Below are 16805 nucleotides of genomic sequence, written 5' to 3' on the forward strand. Positions count from 1 at the left end.
TTCATTGAAAACTAAAAACGGTGATCAGTATCACTTTACTTCTAAATGTACAAAAAGCCCTTCCTTGAGTAAGAAGAGCAATGATACATTTCCAAGATTAAGAGGCAAAAAATCATTGTACATTTTCAACAGGCAGGGTCAAATTGGTAAAGGGTTCTTTGAATGAAATTTACTGCTCAGTAATAGTCTTTCACATATGGCTTCTTAATTGACCTCCTCCTAAGAGTGGCTGCAGATTTTTGTTATGTCCTCTTCAGAGTTCCTCAGGACACATGACCATCTCTCCAAATGAAGGCACAAAACTCTGGCACAAAAGAACATTTAGCACGTGTTATATTTGTTGGAATGACAAATCCAAGGAAAAAGCAAAGTACAAGTATGATTAAAGTTTTAAAAGCTTTATTTAAATGTACTTTGTACCACTTCCCTAGGCTTCAGGGTCTTCCCATTACCTTTTCAACAACAAAGGCAACAACAAAGGCAATTTATAATTATTTGCCTTAATACTGACAGGAAACAAAAGCCTCTTGAATATCCACTAGTTTGGCCCTCATAAGCCAAACTAGCTCATTATACTTTTCTCTATAAAAATCAACAAAGGCTTTTTCAATGATGCTTAAACCTGAGTTGTGTTGGAAAGACTAGCAGTTGTAGTATGATGGCCATTGTTGGGAGATATTTCCTAGACCAATGCTATGGCCTTACCCAAATGTTGTAAAACAGAGTCTACAATTTATTTTACTATAAAAAACTATTTAGTATTTTGAAACTTAATATTTATAAAAACTTTTTTCATTCAAATTAAGTGTAAAGTGCTCCCTTTACAGCTAAGTTTTAACCCTTTTGAAATGATGTATGCCTACTCAAGAGTTTAACTGCTGTATTTTCATATTTACAGAATTCCACATAAACTGGTAACACAGCATAATTTCATCTTAGTTGACACTATCATAATCAGAATTGTGGCAGATTTGATCTTTGTGTAGAGGAAAATACTATACATGACAAACCTTTAGGGTATATAATGTAGCTCATCACACGAGTTATGTTAAGGGCTAATAAAAAGCCTATTTTCCCATTCAGTGTTAGACATTACAGTCAAATCCAACTGAAAACCGAAAAACTTAAGAGCTAGAAGTACTCAATCAACACCTTAGAAATAATCAAATTCCACCCTTCTATAGTTGAAGAAATTGAGGCTCACAGTATTTACAGGATTTGCTCAAAATATATTAAGCAGCAGTCAGGACAATCCAACGGATCTAATAGTATTTCTATCAAACCATGATTAGTACATTTTAGAAACGTCAATAAATGAAAATAGACTTTAATGTATATAAGAGAAGAAAAACTCCATTTAAATGTAAACGTTTCCATAAGACAGTATTACAGGAATTTTGGACCTTATACAATTCCTATGTAAAAATTCCCACATAAAACAAAAAGTCTCACCTACTACTTATACTTCATGTGTTTCTTTGAAGAAACAGTAACTTAGACATTGAAAAAAAAAATGAATATTTGGGAAATTCACCTATTGTGTATTATACCATTAGAAACAGATGCTAAAAAAAGACATTTTACAATGGCAGAAAACATACACTGAGATTCCACACCAGTCTTTATTTATATTTTGGGGCCTTCATTAAACAAATCTTGTAATTCCCTCTTTCAAATTACATTTTATTCTCTTAATGGTGTGGTATAACCCCCATTGCACAAAAACAAGTATGATTAATACACTAGAAATACTTTAAAAGAGAAACCCAAGACAGTTTTATTAATCAATTCAGACCCATGATTGTCTCAAAAATCGAATCTACTGATTTTCTGGTGGTGTCATTTTAGAAGATTTCATAACCAAATTAAGTATCTAGTCAACTTATGTGTGTTAGCATTCACATCCCAAATCATGGAAGCCCTATTTCAGAAAATCTTACCACTAAGGTAAACATACTTCATTACATGTCAGTGAAATGATGATTTCTCTAAATTATCCATAAAACCCGAAAAACCCAAATATCTAATTATAACACTGATGTATCTACTAATAATCACATATATCATGACTGTGTTTTAAAAAATATCTACAGATTTAAATAAGAAGCTTGCATATTATGGCAGAGTAAATAAAACTGTCAAATACTATTTTTGGCTCTAGTCATTTGTCTTGCCCAAAAATGTGCATATCATAGCCAACAGAACTTTTCTGTAGAATTTTATTTTGAAAATATTATTTCACCTGAAGATTGATCTAAAAAACATTTTAAGATATGAAAATGTTATACAACTTATCTATTACAAATTAATCTGATAATTCTGCAATTAGGTACATTGTGTTAGCTCACCTACATAAAAAATATTGCACATTTTCATTTTGTCTCCACGTGACTGATGTCTAAACTATATAGAATTCCAAACTATTTAAAAGTTATTCTGTGAAATATCAACTTTATAAATATCAGAACTAAATGCACTGTAAAACAACCATTTTGGTAAACATGCATTTATTCACAGTTGATTTATTTCCTCTAGATAAATGCATAACTGCTCAAAATTTAAGAACCTATGTAGAGGTACAAGAGCACACTTACAAATCTATTTCTACCTTCATTTTGAAGAAACACTGATCTTGGCAAAAATCTGGCTTATTTTAAAATGAACTATTGCTGGTAAGAAGGCATTACTTTAAAACTTTTCCGTGACCTGAACTTGTTCTTTTCCTTTTTAAACTAAAATGTAAAAGCGTTTGTTTTCAGAGATGTATCTATTGTGGCATAAGTGAATAATCACATAAAAACAGACCCTGAAAGCAGTTGAGCATTTAAATGCCTGCAGAGCCTCATTTTACTTGTAAGTTATGACTGCCTTAAATAGCTAGACCACTCACTGATCATAATTGTAAGAAAGTGACAAAACCAAATCATTTTAAGGTCATGAAATTGACACAAACCTGCATAATACAGCATTCCTCCACTGAGCTGAGGTCATATTACACTTTAAAAATATAAATAAATATACTGAATTGTGAGTCTTATTTCTGTCATACCCCAGTGTTTAAAATACGCTTCTAAAACAGAAGTGGATAACTGCAGAATACAGTTCCAGACTTGACTATTAGTGTCAAACACAATTGTTCCTTATAAATAACTCTAATGATGCACTGGCTTGATTGATTCCAGCAATTTCATTGTACAGAAGAAGTAAACCATACTTTATACACAGAAAATATATTACTTGAAAATCCTCAAAATAGGAAGAAAAGTTTAGAAAGCTTTCAAATGTTTCCAAATGAAAAGTAAAGATCTATTTTTGGCCCTCTTCTACACCCTTAAAGTTGGAATTTGACAAAAATCCATGGGTACAATTTACAAACTTTGACAAACTACTAAGTTAAAACCATTTTCTTTGGGGAAGATGAGAGGAAGTACCTTTAAAACCTGTTATACAAAATTCCAGCTGCCTTTTTATAAAAGTACGTTCCTTAGATTAAAATCATAAAATTAAGGTGCAAGAGGTTAACAAAAATGAACTGAAGAGCTTTATTGACATCACAGTACATTCAAGAATAATTTTAAGAACATTACAGCTGAAAGAGAATGGCATGTTTATAGTCTTATTAAGCACTATTTTTTTTTGAAAAAAATGTAATACAAAGAAATCCTATTAAGTAACTTGGAGCAGCATTTGGAAAAAGTACACCTATTTACAGATTAAAAAAAAAAAAAAAAAAGATTCTGGTTTCACCTACACAGCCACAATGTGCCTCTATAATGAGACAAGCCCTTAAAACTCATGGAATTTTTTAAACATCATGGCATTCTTGCCACATCATTCCTCAGCGTTTACGACGGGGAGGGGTTGTTGATCTGAAAAAAAAAAGGGAAAAGACAAATTTAAAAATAAAAATGTATTTTAAACTAAAGAATCTGCAATTTTTAAATAAATATTATTATATAGGATTTCTAAAATTACTTAAGACTATGATCATTTATCAAGTACCAAACTGAGTTTATTAAAGAGAGAGAGAGAAAGGACACTTTCAACTTTGAATAAATTCAGTCAAATTTTTTTTTAAAAATCAGACAAAATACTTTAAAAAGTATACTACCTTGATCGGGACTTAGACTTGTGTTTGCGGCTTGCCTTCTTACCAGACCTTTGAGATTTCTCCATGGATCGCGATCGACTATGTTTAGGCTTCTTAGCCTTCTTTTCTTTGCTACTTCCTGGAGATTCAGAACTGCTCCTTCCACTAGAATCAGAGCCTGAATGTTTTTTGCTATCTTTGGTAGTACTTTTCTTACTATCCTGTCTAGAATCATGTCTGATAATTTTAACAGATATAGAACCACTCCTAGAGAATGTTCTTTCACTTTCTCGTTTCCTTTTTAACCTATCATCCTGACTACTGAACTTAAAATCTTTTTCTTCCCTTTTTTGTTTCTCTTTTCTTTTATCCTGTTCTCGTTCCCTTTCTTTGTCTTTCTTTTTCCTATCTTTATCTATACTTCGGCTCCTCTCCTTTTTTCTCTCTTGTTCTTTAGCCTCACCTTTATGCTTATGACTGCTCCCACTAAGATTTCCACGTTGATCATCAATTTTACGCCTATCTCGACTCCTACTGCGACTGGACCGATTGGTTCGCCTATCCCTTGAGCGACTTCTACTTCTACGTCTCTCTCGAGAAGGACTCCGATTTCTTCGTCTTTCCCTTTCAATGCTATTTCTATTAGATCTCCTCCTATCTCTAATCTTTACTCTAGCCCTATTGCTCTCTATTTTTATTCTGCGTGAGTAACTTCTACTTCTACTCCGTCTAGCTTTAATTGTTGGAGATCTACTCCTACTATGTCTTTTTTTCCTTTTAGGAGAAGAAGATCGAGAAGAAGTGCGACTACTACCTGAGCTAGAACTATATGAAGAGCTAGAGACAGTACTACTAGTACTACTAGTTCTGCTATTGCTACTGGAACTACCACTACTAGAACTTCCTGATCTACTCCTTCCTTGTTTCTCTTTCTCTTTATGCTCTTTTTTTGGTTCTAAAACTGACGTAGTTTCATTTGGAGTTCTTTTCTTTTCATTAACCACATCACCATCTGCTTCTCTTGCTTCTAGTAGTGATAAACTATTTTGCTCTTTATGGATAAATTCATTCATCTCTTTTGTAACCCTTTCTGTTTGCTGCTTTTCTTCTGAAACAGAAAAAGACAAAAATACTATGAAAAGTCAATTGTATAATGAAAATAACTCCCAAACTACCGAATTTCAAACTATCAGATAATAACAGAACAGCATTGTTCAACAGAAATAGGATACAAGCCATAAGCAATTCAAAATTATCTAGTGACTACTTTAAAAAAATAAAAGGAGATGAACTTAATTTCAATAGTTTATTAACCCAATATATCAAAAATATTACACCATTTCAACATGTAATAAATTTAAAAGCATACTAAGATATTCTGCTATGGGGGGGGGGGCACAGAAAATCTTTCAAATCTACTGTGTATTTTATACCTATGGCATATTTCAATTTAGGGTCAGCTACATTTCAAATGCTCAGTACACCAACTAGAGTACCAAAGTGTAAAGGTACATTTGAAGCAATGAGAAAAGATTTCTCTTTTGTCCAATAAGGCAACTTAAATAAGTTAGGTAATTTATAAGGAATTTTCAACTGCTAGCTCAATAATTACCTTTCCAATTGTCCAAGTATGACTTTTTCAAAAACTTCAAACTATTCCTGCAGTATTCCTAGTATTATATAGACTATAAAAAACTAGTCATATGTAGTATTTTGCATTTAAAAACTTCTATAAAAAGCCCTCTATTAAAAAAAAGCCCTCTATTTTCAAAATATTACTAGCTGCATGTTAAATATCCTAGCTACAAGTTATTTTTCAATAGTTTTACCAATAGATTTCTGCCATCTCAAAAGCTTTCTTTTTCATTTTTGAGAACTTTAGAAAGAAATAAAAATACCCTAAATAGCTTAACTTACAGCTACTGAAATTAATATCTTACAAAATTAGACAAAGTTTACCTTTTATAAACTACATATTTTGAATACTAATTTTGAGACTCCAAATAAGCCAAAACCTTGGTTTCGGTTGTATCACATAATGTCTATATTCTATCGTTAATTCTATCCTTGTTATTGTTAGGTTGGTTAAAAAATAAAAATACAAATAAAACTGGACAAAAATTAAGAGAATCTAAAAGGTATACCTTCCATCTGTTTATCATGTAACAGCTGCTGTTCTTTTTCTTTTCTCCAAAAAGCTTCCTGTTTTTGCCGGATTCGGTGCCGTAATTCCTCATCATCAGTGTCAGATGACTCAGAGCCTCTGTCACTCCTCTCATCTTCACTGTCTCCCGATCCATAACCACCCAGTCCACCTGTGTGTATAAAGCACAGTCTATCATATAGAAAAATTATTCTATACACTAAAAAAAATTTTAAGGTCTGAGAAGAAAGCTAATTTCTTTTTTCATTGCCTTATCTTGGAAGGATATGCTTATTCGGGGTGGGGAGAAGTATAAATTCTAATTCTTAAGGAGTTCATAAGCCCTCCTGAAAATTAATAGAATCTCATTCTTCCTGGAATATTTCATATATTTCTCACCATGAAGGAATGGTGTAAGGTATAATGGTATAAAGAAAGGATAATGGTTTTGTTTTACTGTCCATACTAATCAACAAAACCATTTAACAGGGCAATAACAAAGCCTCACTAGAACCAGTCAATTCAACTACCAATGATCCTAAAAATACTTCTAAAATTAATCCTTTCATTGTTCAAACCTCAAAAATCCCAGGTAATACAATTCTCAAAGGTACAGAAATGGTATAGTGCTAAAACTACTCCCCACCCTGAAGTGACCTAAATAGTAATCATAACAAAATCACATGGGCATTTGGTTCTACCCATTTCTGTTGATCCCCACAAAGATTAATTTGAAATGATGCGGAAAAGGCACATTCAAGCTTTTATATACTTGAGAATATATCATGCAAAGAGCAAATTATGAACACATCACTACTATTATACTATGATAAAATAAACTCCTTTCCTCTATGTTAAAACTCAACTTGCTACAACACAATCTAAATAAAGGTGCTTAAAAGCATTAGTGGATAGGTTCTTCCCTAAAGCATGGATGCAATAATTTTGAAGGTGAGCTTAAATATTATCACAGCTTAATTATGAACTATTACAACTTGCCCCAATAAACTATGAATTAGTCACATTTATAATCCCTCTGTGAATGCTTTAGTAAAAAAAAGATAGACAAACCTTTGAGAGACTGATATAACCCTAAGACCTAGATTTTATAAACTGAATAGGAATAGTACAGTTTCAAAACAGAACATGTAGAGAGACAAGGTAAGTGTGATTTTCCCTTTAAGGCCCTCTCACAAATAAGGAAAACACTTACCGAGTCCAGTGAGGGAAGCCAGTGCACTGGACTGTGCCAGCTGTTTTGCAGGAGCTTTGTATCACATCAACAACAGGAACAACATGTTAACACAAATAGCCACGATTTCATAGTCATGAGAGTCTATGGTATTGTTAAATCTACTACTATTGCTGCTTTTTGGGGAGAGAAGAAACATTAAAAACATAACATTCACTTTAAACCAGTAGCATGTCTGGCCTTGAAATTTTAATTCTGAAGTGAGCTGAAATTGGTTTATAACGAAGAAAAATGTTGACCAGTACACATCAGTATTTTATTTTTGAGGTTATGGCCCATAATTTAAAATCTGCTTTTGATATATTTTCTAAGTGTTACTAAAAATATGGGAGGTGGGGAGGTAAATTTCTTGCTTCTGTAAGAACTACAAGTGGTAAATTGTGAAAACTAAAGGTTCATAATCCATTAATGAAACTAAACTGTATTAGAAGTTATACACCAATACCACAATATCTATAAAAAAAAAAACTCTGAAATAAATTGAACATCAAGAATTTTTCCACTACGCTTTTTATGGAACAATAGCATAACTGCTCATTTGTGCTCAGGCAAGTTGGGTAAAAGAAAAATATTTGTATACTTGTATAGTTTTAATATGGTATCTACAAATCTAACCTTTCCCAGAGAGTTAAAACATGCAAGAAGAAATATTCAAGTATCTGCTAGAATTCAGCAAGGACAACAAAAAAAAAAGTCCAAAAGAGCCACCAAAACCAAAATACTCCCAGAAAAACAAAACTAAGAACACCCACAATATACCTTTCGTTGCTTTCCGGTGTGCATCTTTGGCTACATAATAAATTTCTTCATCTGTGACATCCAGTAGAATTTCGGTCAGAAGCATTTTTGTCAGCAACATCTATGAAAGGGTATTTTATGTGTTTATAAAAAATTAATAGCCAAAGCCATTTTATAAACATTTTTTTAAAGATTTATTTATTAATGAGAGAGAGAGAGAGAGAGAGAGAAAGAGGCAGAGGCAGAGGCAGAGGCAGAAGCAGGCTCCATGCAGGAAGCCCAACGTGGGACTCTATTCCCAGGTCTCCAGGATCACGCCCTGAGCCAAAGGCAGACCACTAAACCGCTGAGCCACCCAGGCGTCCCGGAAAGCAAGTATCTTGAAAATTATTCTAAAATACAAAAACTGGGGCAACCTGGGTGGCTCAGTCAGTTAAGCACCTGACTCCTGATTTCAGCTCAGGTCATGATCTCAGGGTTGTGAGATGGAGCCCCATGTTGGGCTTCATGCTGGGTGTGGACCCCTCTCTCCCTCTGCACCCCCACCTTCCCCTCTCCAAAAAATAAACAATAAAAAAACAAAAATTTAAAAATCCTATACATGGTAAGAAATTTAACATTCTACCATTTGATACTCTTTCTCTTCTTCAGTCATCTCTGGTTCACTCTGCTCTTCTTGAGGAACTGGAGATGGACTTCTGGTGACTTTTCCACTACTAGCAGCTTCAACATTTTCAGTGTCTTCATCTTCCTCATCACTATCCTAAAAAAAAGTAATAGTATGGGTAGCCCAACTTCAGGCTTATAATATAAAATCATTCTCTTACACATTTTTTTAAAACCCCAAATTAAAAAGTCTATGAAACAAATATATAAAAATGAAATTTCTAAATTATATTTTGGATATAATTTAGAAGTTATAGTATGTAACTTAAGTTAGTAGTATAAAGTTGTTACCTGAGAGGAAATGTAAGATTATGAGATAGCTTATAAGAATCAATTATTTTAATTACTTTCCAACTTTTTTTCCTTAGTCAATTTTGACTTTATTTTACCAGTAAGTAACTAGGAATATATCACGCCAAGACTGATTTAATATCGATTATATATGATGGTACTGAAATGAGTGGCTTGTAAAACTTTGGATAAATGGACCACATTCATGTTATTCAGTATAACCTTAACTATAAATTTAAGCTATTTACCTAAAATCATGTGACTTAAAATTCTGTAGTTTCTAGATCTTAGCTGGCTCTGAAACTTAGTGAAATTTGCCCCTTTTCACTGTAAAACGGACAGGTAAGAAATGAGGTCTACTTCAGATAGGGAATGCCAGCAGTCTGTTTCTAGCTATCAGTTTTCAGTACCCAAATAGCACACCTTAAAAAGAGAACTCTTCTTTAGGCAAACTGTCCTACAGTTACCCTTAAAAATCCTAAGTAAAAGGTGATCATTGTAATACTCCAACAAGAAAATACAGATTTGTTTCTCAAGGTGAGATCTATCTAGCATCCCACAGAATAATTCCTCTCTGAAAAGCTGAAAAGAACATTTTCAAATTGAACTCCAATGAAAAAAAAAAAAAAAAGAACATTTTATAAGCTTACTGCTCCTTTCCTCCTTATTCACCCTCAATAACAACATACACAATCATAATTCTCAAAATACTTACTAAAAGTAATCTCAAGAACATTATACTAATACTTTTCTATAGGCTCCATTAGTTTTTTCTTTCAATAATTTTCACACATAAATGACACAGACTTCCATGTTAAGTGATTCTAATACTCACAAATTTACTTCTCTGAGGTAAACGAGGGCCATCTCCTCCTTCAGCATCTTCTGTGGCCTTCTTTTCTTTTTTGGACAACTGTGAACGTTGTTGCTCCATTCTTTCTTTCTCCAACTTCTTTTGCTTTTCACGTTCCATTTTTTCAAGACCTTCTCGAATCCAAGCTGGAAGAGTCCTGCGTTTTACTGCATCTGTTTCACATGGAAAAAAGTACCTGTAAGCTAGTTAAGTAAAAATCATAAATGCAGGAGTTCCTTATTCTTGAATTTCTACAAACTTTGTGAGTAAATTAAAGAATTCTGAGTAAATAAAGAGTGCTTATAACTATCATTCTCTACTAAGACAGTGGTAAAGCAACCCATTAACCATTATGCTTCTCTTTAAGATCATTTTTAATGATAGCAGTGAATATTGTGTTAATGCTTATAATGAGCCAGGCAATATGAAAGCACATTAAATTATCTTGCTTAATTCTAAAAAAAATAATAAAAAAAATAAAAAAATCACTATTATTCCATCTCTTTTTCAAATAAGAAAACTGACACTCAAAAAGATTAAGTGATGTGCTCAAAATTAAAAAGACAGTAGCAGAGATGTGGGCTAATTCCAAGCCAAACTTACACTACATTGCTTCTTAAAATATGAAAATAGAACAGAGTCAAACAAAAGTATAAGTCTATTTTCACAATGAGAATTCATCTGAACAAATATGATTCCATAAGTTAAAAAAGAAATTAGAATCTTCCTAAAATATCTACTTTGTAATAAAAAGTTAAGACTTAAACGTTCTGCTCTATTAAGTGTTTGATTTGGATTTCTAGATCTAAAGTAGTGTAAGTTTGTAACTTGTCATTAGACCTAAATTAGTTGTAATAAAATGATGAAAATTTAAATCTTCTGCCAAAATATTTCTGGAAAGTGAAATAATAAAAGGAAAATTAATCTGACATTAGTGTGTCAGATGAACTGGGAATGGAAAGAGACCAGAGACAGAGAACAACTAAGAAGTTTTTAAAGGGGAAACTTCATATACTGGCATAATGTATCAAACTGTCAACAATGAAAAAAATATCAAGATGCTATGGCCATAGGGCGCCTAGTCGCTCATTTGATTAAGCGAATGCCTTTAGCTCAGGTATTGATCCCAGGCTTCTGGGATGGAGCTCTGCACTGGGTTCCCTGCTCAGCCAAGAGCCTGCTTCTCCATCTTCCTCTGCCCCTCTCCACTGCTCGTGCTCTCTCAATCTCTCTCAAAAAATTAGTAAAATCTTTAAAAGCATAAATAAGACCAAAAAAAAAAAATGCTATGGCCATGATAAATTTAAAATTCATAACAAAATCTGGAGTTTAAGGTAACAATTTATCTTAAAATTATTCAGAATTTTTTATCTTTTAGACCATTATCTTTTTTTAATTTTAAAGGTTATGCCTATAAAATCATAGGGTTTTAAACTATCAATTCCTAACATATCAAAAGTATAACAAAACTTAAGAAAACAAAACATTCTCTTTACATGATTAAGAAATCATGTCAATTGTGGTTCACTAAACTTAAATAGCTACCAATTTGTGGAGGCTCCTGCTTCACAGGAAGTGCAATAGGTGATCGCTGCCGATCCCTGAATGATGATGGCCTTTCTCTTCGATTCTGGGGAGGTGCTGGAGGTCCTGGAGGTCCTGGTTGCCAATAAGGAGGATGAAATCCACCTTGCGGTGGACCAAAAGCAGCCCCATGCTGAAAGAGTATTGCAGTTTATTTTTCTTCACATTAATACAATATACTCTCTGGGACACACGTGTGTTATGAACTGGGACAGTAGAAATCCATGTGTGCAGCAAATCCAAGAATTCCATGGTTCTAATATCCACCGATATTTCTGTAGCCCCAAGACCTAGGCTTACTTTTTCTTAAGAAAGGTAAAGATTTTCTACCTATGTAAATGCAAAGAGCCATCTAAAATTCAGCTAATACACTATTTTCAAGAAGTATAGAAAAGGATATATGTATGCCCTTTTTCATTCTGAATCCATTTATAAACTAATCCTTCCACTACCAAGAAATCAAATGTGAATTTTTCTGGAACTAGAAAATACAGGAAAAAAATTTTTTTAATCAATTCCAACTTATTTCTTATGGGAACTTAAACTGTTTCTATAATCTAGCAAGAAGTATCTATTTTAACAAAATAAAGCTTACTATCATTAAATATTTTTTGCAATTTTGCGATTTTCAGAGGCTTTTCTAAGCCCATTGCCAACGGAGCTGTCTTGTTAACATAGGGATCTATCAAGATAATAGGGTGTAAGTAGAAGCTCCTACTACTACATTTCTTCAAAACCAAACCAAACAGTCATATCTGTATACCAAGTATGAGTATACCACAATTATGTGAATATGTATGAATAAAGATTATTCTTAAGGTGAATATTTACATTTATGTCCATTATTAATCTAGTTAGTGAAACAACATATGGATTTTTTTCAAAATTTTAAATTATACTAGCTCAGTTTATAAGGTAACAACTGCCATCAGTTATTTCAAAATGACGCCTAGTACCATAATTTAAGGGTGGACCCTTGGCAGAGTAGTTAGAGAAAATAAAGCCCCACATAATAATACTATTCCCCATAGAGTTCTATGTCCCTAGAAATGAATTAGATGCTACAAAGGAAATTATGTACAATTCCATTAACATGTCATGTCAGAATGGAAAAAAAAAATGACATCACTAGAAAAAGTCATAATTCTACATAGCAGAAGGAACTGCATTTAGGAAGATGATCTGTTCTTCATGTATTTTATTCATGTCTTATCCATAATCTATTATTGACAAATAATGTATTCAACTACTGCACATTTTCTAAACTTTATTCAACATTTAAATATACCATTTTGAAATTATTAGAAAACAAAACATCATATAGCTATTGAACTTACACATTTTTCATTTTATCCAAATCTTTCCTAATGATCCTTTATATCATTCTCCTAAGCAAATCAAAAACCAGAAAATAAGCATCTAATGATTTTAATACTCAAAAATTGGTAACTTTTCTGAGACATAATATTATGTGTTTATCTGTACAAGACTGAAAAGTGAAACACAGATCTTAGGTACTCTTGATGAGACACTTCCAAAGAATGGATTACGTGCACATCTACAATATTAAAGCAACAAAATATCTTTCACCTGATAGTCAAACTGGTTCACTGGCCCCACTGCAAAATTATCGGGTGGTCCACCAAAGTTGTGATTGTTCTGGTTAAATATATGCCTGTTGTCAGGGGCAAATTCCCCACTGTCCTGACTGTTGCTGTCTTCGGAAGGAGGAACAATGTCCATTGGGCCTGGTGTTGGTGGCATCCATGGCTGATCTGGAGGGGGGTGTGGGGGCTGCTGATGCATTCCCCATTCTATTTAGGATTTAGGCATAAAAACATTCAACAGGGGGTTATAACAAAATCAACACAAATTTTTAAGATCTCAAGAAAGATTTTTCAGCAAAGAAACAGATTTAAAAATTTATGACTTCTTGGTCAAATTCCTCTAGTATATCTTTAAAATAAGCAATTAATTAAACTAATAAATAATTCAAATGAGCTAACTCCACTCTAATTCATATCCTAAACATACGGAAATCAAATGCCTCATATTGTTTTTTTTAATAAACGTAACAGAATCCAAAGCAATTTTTTTGTTCAATTTTTCTATTTCTGTTCAGTAACAATACCATAAAAAATAACACCTTGAGATTTTATATATAATTTCTTTCTCGCATGAACACATTTATCCTCACAACATCCCTGTGAGGTAGGGAGAAATCAGGTATTATTTTTGCCAATTTCAGGAGGGGAAACTGAGGCACACAGAGGTTAAATCACTTGCCCAGGTCACAAAGAAAGCCAGTAGAATAAATTGGGGAGTGGGAATGCCAGGGTGAATCATTTATGAACTTGAACTTGGGAACCAAAACATTTTCAAACCTGGGGAAATTTGGGGTAGCTTCGAGGAAACTAGAAATAAACTACCTCACAGTATCAAAGATTAGAATACTCATTATTCTTTTAAAAGTGAGGTTAGAGTATTACCTCGTAAGTTTTCCACTCTTACATTGAGGAACAGTAAGTGTCAATAGGGAAAGGGAGATAAAAACTTCACCATCAGCATACTCAAATGTAAGATTCCTCTATAAATATTTTAAAGTGACTATTAAAAAGTTAAAAATAGCATCACAAGACATGGAAAACTGAACTAGCATCAAGAAATCTAAATCATACTGTGAAGTAAAAAAGCAAGCAAACAAACAAAAAAATAAAACATAAAAACTTATGGAAGATCTTCACTATCTGAAAAAAACAGGAAGAAAAAGATGGGTGGATGGTAGGGGCAGAAAATATTTGACAGACTAATTTGTCACATAGTGACACAGTATTTCTTTAATTAGAGGCTAGACATGTTTTGCTCTGCCAGTGCTGCTTCTGAAAAGGCCAGAGGTTGCAACAGAGAGACATAGAATGCTCTCTTCCCTAGATGCCAAGTGAGGTTTCCAGTGTTCCCAGCCCCTGTCAGCCTAGGAATGAAGAACCGAGAAAAGAATCAAACTGAGTGCCACAATGCTAGCAGACTGAGTACAGAATAAATTTAACCATAAAATTTCAAGGTCAAATCTAAATGAAACTGCCTATTCTTTAAGGAGCATTAATTTCAAGAAGTCATAAAACTAAGCAAATTAAAGTTTCATTTAATCCACATTTTATTTTTAAAATAGTCCTAAAATCTGGATAACATGAAATAACAAACCTGGTTGCCACATTCTGTTAAAGTTTGAATCCCCTTGGAAATTCCCATGATTGTTTGGACCAGATTCCATTGTAGACATGTCCTGTCCATTTGGCATCATTCCTGGTGGCTGTTCTACCATACTCTGCTGCCCTGAGGCTTCTCTTTGGGCAATCCAAGCTTGAGCCAACGCAGCCCAGTCAATCTGGCCTGTAATTTACCATAGCAGAATTTAACAGTCAGAATTTAAGAGCTAAAAGAATAGTGCCTCAACGTAAAACAATCATCTCAGCTATGCCTTACTAGAGATTTTAAATATTACAGAATATTATGGCTGAAAGGATGCTTAGAAAATAACCCATATTCGGGCTACATAATAATGTAACCATAAAACTTTCAGAAAACACTCTTAACTGATTTCTGACACTAACTCAAAAGAAATTTACCCCCTGTATCTTAGTTTACTATAAAAACCAATGATCAGGGGCACCTAGGTGGTTCAGTCAGTTGGGCGTCTGCCTTCAGCTCAGGTCACGATCCCAGGGTCCTGGGATCCAGCCGCACCTTTTGGGGGGGGCGGGGGGAGTGTCCCTACACAGCAGGGAGCCTGCTTCTCCCTCTCTTCCCTGCTCATCTATCTCTCGCTATTTCTGTCTCTCTCTTTCTCTCTCAAATAAATAAATAAATTCTTTTAAAAAAATGATCAAACTCAATTCTTCTTCCAACAGGTCCTATTGAGGCCTCACTGAGGCCTATACTGGAGCCTCAGACTTCAGAGGAGTATAGTTACCTATTCCTATTCCTCCTCACAGTCACCCTTCTTTACATATAGCTCCCTTCTCTAGTCAAATACATCTCCCTTAACAATTTCCTAGTCATTCTTTACTCAAAATGTATTCCCTTGCTACATTAAAGGTCCTCTTCCTTCTCCAATATATATACATAATATTTTAAGATCTTATATTTTTAATAAAGAAGACAAAATAGAATACAATGTTTTTTTAACATCTCAATAAAGATCAAATAAGTATTCTCATATATTTTGGTGGAAACAGACTGGCATAACCCAGGTGGAGCTGAACCTGGGCAACGTGTATCTGATATATCTAAAACTTTTCACATGTGCAACATTGATGTAACAAACCTAGTTCTTGGATGTTTTTTTCCCCTCAGCAAATAAATGGACAAGTACAATGCAAAAACATGTATACAAAATTATGGTTATTATTTCAAAAAGTAAAAAGCTACACCCAATCATCCAAAAGTGATGTATTAAACTATAGTCCTGTAACAGAATGCTATGTAGCTATTAAGAATAGAAATAGTATCAGATTAACCCAATAAAAGGGCAGTGGAAGGGGTCACATTAATGAAATAAAATTATGGTGAATAACTGTTAAAACTAAGTAATACATGGGGGCTCCCTATATTCTTCTCTATATCCATACATGATCAAAATACTCCATAATAATAAGAAATTTTTAAATAATATCTATAACATACCATCAGTCGACTATGAGTTACATAGAATTGTAAGACCTGGCATTAACAACAGAAGTATGCTTTTACTTAAGCAACACATTTAAGGAAGAGTTTCCCCTTTCTTGTGAAAAGCAAGAACTAAATCAGTCTTAAAATGAAAAATATTTGTGAATCCTTTTACTCTTTGGGGAAGTCCCCTAAAGAGAAATCCATTCCCTAATATGTACGCTATGTAATAGTATTTCCAATAAACCAATTCCACTTCCCTTAATCCCATGGCCTATCTCCTACTCATCTCTATCTCTCCTTCCCCAACTTCCAATTCAATTTGTTTCCTTACTTGGATCCTGCTGGTGCTGGAATGACTGCATCCACTGTTGCTGGTTCAAGGGCCATTGCTGCCAAGGCTGTCCTCCTTGATCCCACATGCTGACTTTTAAAATAGATCTGATTTTCTACCTTTAACAAAATAAATAGTTTAAAATGAGAATGAGAGTTCTTTAATTTTAAAAGCTCATACATCAAA

At 33.5% G+C, this 16805-nt stretch overlaps 1 protein-coding gene across 9 annotated transcripts in view; it reads right to left on the reverse strand.

Annotated features, from left to right (window-relative positions):
• The window catches only part of PNISR (PNN interacting serine and arginine rich protein), a 26691-nt gene continuing 9886 nt past the window's right edge, over positions 1-16805 (reverse strand). For 3 of the 9 annotated variants that reach the window (XM_038554788.1, XM_038554787.1, XM_038554789.1), the window contains 11 exons: positions 16620-16738; positions 14819-15007; positions 13208-13431; positions 11579-11750; positions 10016-10206; positions 8849-8986; positions 8245-8344; positions 7447-7500; positions 6235-6405; positions 4112-5198; positions 1599-3869 (listed from right to left, as the gene is read on the reverse strand). In XM_038554788.1, coding sequence (XP_038410716.1) covers positions 3839-3869; positions 4112-5198; positions 6235-6405; positions 7447-7500; positions 8245-8344; positions 8849-8986; positions 10016-10206; positions 11579-11750; positions 13208-13431; positions 14819-15007; positions 16620-16707 — 2445 coding nt within the window. In that variant the 5' untranslated portion in view covers positions 16708-16738 and the 3' untranslated portion in view covers positions 1599-3838. Of the gene's footprint in view, positions 305-1208; positions 3870-4111; positions 5199-6234; positions 6406-7446; positions 7501-8244; positions 8345-8848; positions 8987-10015; positions 10207-11578; positions 11751-12856; positions 14589-14818; positions 15008-16619; positions 16739-16805 lie in introns of those variants that run through there. The other 6 variants (XR_005368053.1, XR_005368052.1, XR_005368051.1 and 3 more) reach the window with 6 other exon arrangements.

This window comes from Canis lupus, chromosome 12, assembly GCF_011100685.1.
Source record: "Canis lupus familiaris isolate Mischka breed German Shepherd chromosome 12, alternate assembly UU_Cfam_GSD_1.0, whole genome shotgun sequence".
NCBI lineage: Eukaryota > Metazoa > Chordata > Mammalia > Carnivora > Canidae > Canis > Canis lupus.